The following is a 7,241-nucleotide window of genomic DNA, read 5'->3' as shown; positions in this document are numbered from 1 at the left end:
AGTCTCTCTCCCCAATTCCCTTTCCCATAGCCTCTGGGAGGGGAAGGGGGGTTAACAGAGAGCCTGTGTTACAGTCTGGGCACGGCGCTGACCCTGAACCGTGAAGAGTATCTCGGTCATTTAGTTAACCTCCACAGAAATACCAAAGCAGAACTGCTCCTGGTCTCCAAACCTCTCACCGCCACATTTTGGCTAACACTGCCCCAGGAACCTAGCTGTGAAATCTGCCCACTATCCCCTGCAGCCGTCACATACCTCAGGGTCATCCGTGTAGTCAAACATCCTAAAAATTACCCTTGGCATGGGGTACACCGAATCTTCGGTGTGCGGCGGCGGAGTGAATGGAGGCAGGTTGTGCTGCAGGGCTTCACACAGAATGCTGTCGAAAGCCAAGTAGGGCCTCAGAATGTGTCGCTCCTGCCAACGGTCTTTTTTCAGCTTCTGAATCTGAGACCAAAGGCAGTCTAAATACTGAAGGAAAAGAGTGAGAAGCATCAGACACGCTGAATCTCGTAACAAAGCTGGCAGCTCCCTGAACTACCTACCAGAAATGTATTTCTTAAGTTCTGTATTCCATTCATAAAAGCCACAGTTCTTTAAACTGCTGAGTCAGTAAATCAGGAAATAATTTAAGAATTCTAAAAGCCAGAGCTGCTCCTAATTCCACACAACACCGTGTCAGTAAAATTTTAAACTACTGGCAGGGTTTTAAACACCAACAGGCAGCCCAGGAGATGGAGCGTGATCCTCCTCCTTCATCTTCCAGTGAAATTACAGCAGTGAACATCACAGTCAGCCACTGCTCACTGGCTGCATTGAAACAGACATAGTATCAACACCAACATTGGAAAGATATCCTGTAGGACTGGCATGCTGTTTCTACAGCAATCAAAACGACCAGCTACTCCATGTTCAAGGCAAACAGAGAACTATAACATATTAAACACCTTTGCCATGGTTTTCAACACAATTGTGAGTCCCAGCATTCTCCCAGAGATGGGGAGACTGACACCTGTGCAACTGGTGACAGTCCTGCTTTGCTTAATTACTCTCTTGCTAAAAGCAGTCCAAGAACTCTGTGGGCCTGTGGCCTTACTGAACGCAAGTTTCAAGCTGTAACTCATGCAAGAAATGTCTTCATATGGAATCGCTTTGAATTTACTGATATTATCACACCACAAAATGGGAACAAAACTAGTAACACTAGCACCTGAAGTCCACAGTCATGTTTGCAGTACTCTGGGTAACACATGGTCTCAAACACACTCTGCTAGTCCCTCCTCTATTGAACTAAATAAGGAAATTCAAATATTGGGCAGGCAGAATACCCACACTGACAAATCAATCATAATCAGACAGCCTATCTCTCCAAATTATGATTAAGATGATAATGGTTAAGATTGTGATTCAACCAGAACAGTGAACAGAATGTAAGAGGACCATGTTCCAACACTTCTGGAAGAACAATTTATCATTTTGCGACTACATTTGTCCTCCATGTGAAGGGAAAGAAGAGAACTCAAGAAAATCTGAAAAGGCAATTTCGATCCCAAAGTACCCAGATGGCCCCTCCAGTATTTTTGGCTTAATTGTGAAAGATGTCATAGTAACTGCTGTGTACAGTTTCTACTTATTATTTTAGCACTTCCTAGAGCTGAGAAAGCAAAACCACTGCAAAGGTTTCTTTCTTCCAGAGAGAAAACATTAAGGGACAAGTAAGAAATCACATTTTGCTCCTCATAAAGACCCTTTTAACATGAAGACCTGCACCTGCAATTCTAAAACAAATACGATTTACAGCCATCCCTCATGTCATAACACTCCCTCAGGGGCCTGTCAAACAAAACACCTTCTGACTCACCCCACACAACCTTATATTTAGGCCCAAGACTTAGAATATAATTCCTTACACAGAACTTGTTAGAATTAACAGCAAACAGGAGACAATAATTTGAGAGGTGCCTGTTGATCTCATGATAAAAACACCTTAGTAAAAACTTCTTTTTCCAAACCTTCTGGCAGAATGCAAGTCCACTCACCTCTTCTTGTGGATGTGGTTTATCAGCAGTCCAAACCTGCAGCATGGGTACATGGATCTTCTGGCGGCGTCTGTTGAGACAGGAAAGAAAATCTGACCTTTAAAAGATGAATTTAGCAGCAATTTTTTTCTTACTGCAATTGTACTGCTATTTGATCCCTTCAGCTTCGGTCTACGTATCTAAAACCCAGGTTTGTGATTACTTAAAATGCCTCTGTTGTCACAACTTGACAAGATGAATTGAAGCACCAAGACAGAAAGCAGTGATGCTGCAGAGCACCAGTGCAACAAGCCATCCAAATTCACAGCACACTTACAAGGGCAGCTTGAACCACCGTGAGCTGAACAAGACCTTCAACATACCCTAGAACTAGATAGGGCAATAAAACTTTTCAAATTTGAGGGCTTTTTCCCCACAGAATAGCTCACACCTCAGACTTTAGAATACTTCTAAGTGAGCAATAGTCAAGGATATCAATCCATGCTTGAACAGATTCCAGTAAGAGTATTTTTAATGGGTTATTACATACTTTAAATAGCTTTCTGTCTGAGACAAGAGACGATCCATTTCAGCATCCTTCTTCTCATACAACTCCTTTCCAACCCAAGGCAAAGATGACAGAAATGCAAATATGTACCAGTCACATCGCACCTAAAGGAAAGAAGTATACCGAGATGTAAGTATAGGAGTAAGCTCCAAATGATTTTGTATACACATCCCTCCCCCCTCTAAATTTAAATTAAAACATCAATGAAACTATTCTTTTTGGGAGAATGTAAAGACCAGGAGTTGAAAACTGGATTGGGAAATCATGAAAAAAAATACACTCTTGCTTGAAATGTATCATTTTTAACTTGAATCATGACAAGCAGACTTAAAAAATGGTATTGCTTTCACAGGCCTTCTGCAGATTATCAACACAGCAGAACAGGCCAGGCCCTAAGCATTTGCCAAGGAAAAGTAAAATGAATTCACTTCAGCTACCTCACCATAAAGCACCACACTTTCTTACTGCATGCATTTTCTCATTGCCACATGCTCCTCTCACTCATTCTAAGGAAACTGCACATGACAGTGCACTTAGTTTGCTGTCTAAAACTCTTCTAACCATAAGTACAGAAGCAATGGTGCAGAGCAATGGTGAAAACACTAGAGGAGCCTACAGATCTTCTGCTTACTTGGGGTACATCTTCCTCCTGTGTCACGCTCACAAAGTTCTCAAACATAGCTACCATTGAAGGTGCAGCTATCACGTGACAGTTCACAAGATCAGACAAAAAACGAACCTAAAAAAAGACAAAAAAAATTGTTCCAAATGAGTACTTTTTAAACTGACTGCATGAGAACAAATAAGCAGTACTTCCACGACTAAAACAACCATCAAGGAAAGCACAATGCTCAGTACTATGAAGGCAGAAGTACCACAGAGTGTACAGACCCACCTTTTAACCCTGGAAAGCAAGAACTTTAAGTGCTGCCTAATACACCATTAATTATGTCTGTAAGGATACTATCTCTAAATAAGGAAGGGTGGGAAACACCAGTGTACGTTCAAAGACGTGCAAACTGGTACTACAAGAAAAAGCACTTGTGCTTCTACCTATTGTAAATTGTATCAAATCACTAAAATTACAGAAGTGGAAGGCAAAATACTCCGGAAGAGCTGGATATGGATCAATCCATTGTTTCATGAGTCCAGATTTTTTTTTTTGCTGAATCCATATGTCGTTGTGCACAATTAATTTCTGCAATTATTTATTAATAAATACAGATAGTTACACAGAGAGCCTATGTAACAACTGCTGGCACTTTTGGGCTTCAGAAATGTGCCAGGCTGATGGTGTGCTTTGAATCAAATGGCCTTATTTGCCCAGGAAGAAAAAAATCTCCATGGCAGGAATATAACCTTGATTTGGCTGCCCTCCAGTAGGAAATCCAGACTGACAGGAATGGGAATTTAAGTAGAAAACATCTGGAGCATAGCAGTGCCCCCCCTTTTTCCATTTTCCCCCCTCTCTCCCCTCTCTTTTGATTTGGGTCCTGCCTTCAGAACTAACCAAGGCCCTAGCAGGACCCAAGCTCTCCTAGTATCACCACAATCTTAACAGACAATACAGGCTGAAATTCTAGCAGTTAAGACCTCAAATATTTTTTCTTAAAGGCTCATTTTTAATTACGGGAACATTCTCAAAAAGTAGTCCTAAAATCCAACACAGGTATTTTGATCTGAAGGCAGATCATTGAGAAGTCGTCTTGGAAAAGCAATTTGGGCAAGCAATTACTCAAAGAGCAAGTGCAACATGGAAACCTACTGAACTCTTACTTTCCAGGTATTCATTGCTCTGAATAGTCTTTGAAAAGTCTTTAACAAAGCTGAGGAAATATTTCTACTGCTGCTCCCTGAGCTGTTACTCTCACAAACCATTTGTATGTAAGGATGACCAGAGAGGAGAAGCTGAAGCCCAGGGACAGCACATCTGGGGTTCTAATTCTGTTAATTCTGAGAATTCTGTTAGCAAAACTGTCCCACCATTGAACAGCAGTCTCTTGACAAAATATATTGAAATGAGAGTCTTAATTCCCACCAGTGGGCTTCAAAAGAAGCTGCAGTCTTGGCACTGGGCTCCTAAACCAGACACCAGTGAAGTCCTAACCGTCTTTTTGCAGACAAAATCTATAAGCAGCAAGAGCTGAGCAAGTGGTTTCGAAGACAGACAGCACTTCGAACTGTCTGCTCCATCTTCATCCCTCATGAGCTGAATGAAAATATACCAGTATCAGTACTCAGACCTGATAACAGCCATCAAAAATAGCTTTTAAGAGCCAGACTGTTCATTTTATTTTAATTTTTTTCTGTTTTTCATAGGAGCCACAAGAGGATCATACTCAAAGTGCATGACTTTCATCTACCCTCTACATTTTGACTGTAGAAAAGATGGGGAAGGCACCTCTGTTTACTGCAAACTAATTTGTCACTGAGAAAATACACAGTTGGAAGCCAATTTTGTGACTGCAATACGATTTTTCTCCCCTGAGGAGGGAAATACTTCTCATATAACACACATTTCCTCTGGGTATATCTACAGTGCACTGCACATTGGTGCCAGAAGAGACTGCAACACACACTGCCCAGCTCTTCTAGAACAAACAGATGGAAAAAGGAGGAGAGAAATAGGATGAGGAAAAACGTAAAACAAACAAAAAACCACTTACTAAATGCACAGCCTCGTTATACATATTGACTTTGAGACACTCTTTAAGCTGACGAATCATGGCTTCTACAAATTCCCCACCAAAATTGTAGTTCCTGGCATTCAGCAACCCAACTAGTGTCGTGTACACAGTGAGCTTTTCTGGTAGCAGACGTGCACTGACACAGAAAAAGAAACATGGTATTAGTTGTTTATTCATCATGTGCCAACTGGCAACTGCATTTTAGAATATGCTTATTCTAAGTTACACTTGCTTCACGAGGAAATAAGGAAAAAACCACTAGTGTGGTCTTACAGTTCTATCCCGTGGTTAGTGTTTTACAACCCTTTTTGTTAAGTACTGGCATTTCACCACAGCCCTCCTTCATACTCCTCATATCCAGGTGCCACTCTCAAGTACATTTAAGGTATTTGGGTTTTATTTGTATCTAATTGCTGAGTATTCTAGATGGCTGGCCAAATCTTATAAGCAACAGAATTTATGTCAGGGTGTACGAAGCTGTTTTAAGTTTGTAATTCAGAAATAATTTTATTACACAGTATCAGGAAGACTACACAAGAGGCATGCACGTTTTACTCTATTAATTTTGATTCAAAGTTTCCCAAGTCAAAGTAACCGATTTTAAGCACAGCACACAGCAGACCAGGTCCTACTGAAAAGATAATTTTCCTCAACTATTTTTATATGCGTGTAAGCTAACCTGGCACCTTCAGAAGTGTCTCAATGCTACAAGTATGTAGCAAGGAGGAAAAAAAGGTACTAATTGCCTTATATTAACAAACACTGGTATAAATAGATTTGAAGTATCTGCAAAGCCATAGCAGAGGCTAGGGCTGGAGCTCTCCCTCTTCACCACAGCCCTCCTTCATACTCCTCATATCCACCCCTCCTCAACCCTGCACAGCCCCTCCCTCAGATATCACCTGGTGACCCTGGCACAGGGCACCTCGGCTCCTGCACTCTGCTGAGGAGAGGGTCAGCTCTTCTGGCTTCCTGTCCCCCTCCCTTAGCAAATGGGCTTGCAATGACACAAACATCTCATTGCCAGAGAAGGTGAACAGGCCACGAGAAAACAGCACAGACAATAAGACTAAATAATTGTTAGCTGCCAAGAGCTCGCCCAGCTTCACTGCGTTCTCGTTGCTGCTGCAGAGCAGCTCTGAGGTCTCCTCTATCTGCTTTGAGTCCCTGTACAAATTTCAAGTCAAAGTAGAGGTTATTTTCCTTGAATTACGCTAGCATGTAATAAGCTCACTCCTCTACTTCCTTTGTAGTAAAACAAACTACACCGTAACAGCACTCAAGAACTAAAGCCACTCTTGGCATCTAAGTGACCCTAAACTTCTGCATAGAGAAAGCACACCCCAAACACCCACACCTCCTGCATACGCACACAGTGCATAGTATTCTTAGTATCTTGCTTTTGTAATTTGGCAGATCAGCTTCCAGAACACCAGCTAGGCCCTCCAAGTTGCTCTCCAGAGATGAATTGCTCTAAAATAAAAAATAAATATAAACAGGTTTCATCAACAAAGCAATATGAACCAGCCCCTGACCCTGATATGGAAGACAAGGAAGTTGGATGAGAGCATCTGTTTCCGTCACCTCTTTTTTTAAAGCAATGGTTCTGTTCTGTTAGCAGTAAAGAACCTCTCTCATTTGCCTGGGAGGAACAGCTACTCCTGGGAAGAGCTGTACCAGACTGCCCACCTGCCCCACAAGGAACTCCAGAGCTCCCACGGGATGTGGGGTCCCACACTGCCTTGGGGACATCTTAATAAAGCGGCTAAGCTTCGATTAACGATGCAGCACGATGCAAAACATCCTCCTGACTTGTTTTTCAGCACAGAATCATCTCTGTCCTTATCCTTTTACGCTCTGCTTTTTATCAGCCTCAGATCCTGACAGGAACTGGAGACCGTGCCACGGCCAGATGGAGGCAATTCCTCTGCGCCCCTGGCCGACTCGGGGAGCAGCAGTAGCCGGGCG

The 7,241-nt window shown here is 42.3% G+C and overlaps 1 protein-coding gene across 1 annotated transcript; it reads right to left on the bottom strand.

The window, feature by feature from the left end:
- Positions 1-255: 255 nt before the first annotated feature.
- On the bottom strand, positions 256-6,746 carry LOC103774862 (nuclear cap-binding protein subunit 1-like; the record flags this gene model as incomplete). The annotated part of the gene is made up of 6 exons (XM_008942296.1): positions 256-471; positions 2,040-2,109; positions 2,569-2,690; positions 3,218-3,325; positions 5,253-5,409; positions 6,646-6,746. Coding segments are annotated over 6 exons (774 nt in total), but the record flags the coding sequence as incomplete, so codon positions are not given.
- Positions 6,747-7,241: the final 495 nt, after the last annotated feature.

The sequence above is a fragment of the Merops nubicus genome, unplaced genomic scaffold (assembly GCF_000691845.1).
Source record: "Merops nubicus isolate BGI_N331 unplaced genomic scaffold, ASM69184v1 scaffold19936, whole genome shotgun sequence".
Lineage (NCBI taxonomy): Eukaryota > Metazoa > Chordata > Aves > Coraciiformes > Meropidae > Merops > Merops nubicus.
The sequence above is the reverse complement of the archived record's forward strand: the minus strand, read 5'-3'. Positions and strand labels throughout refer to the sequence as shown.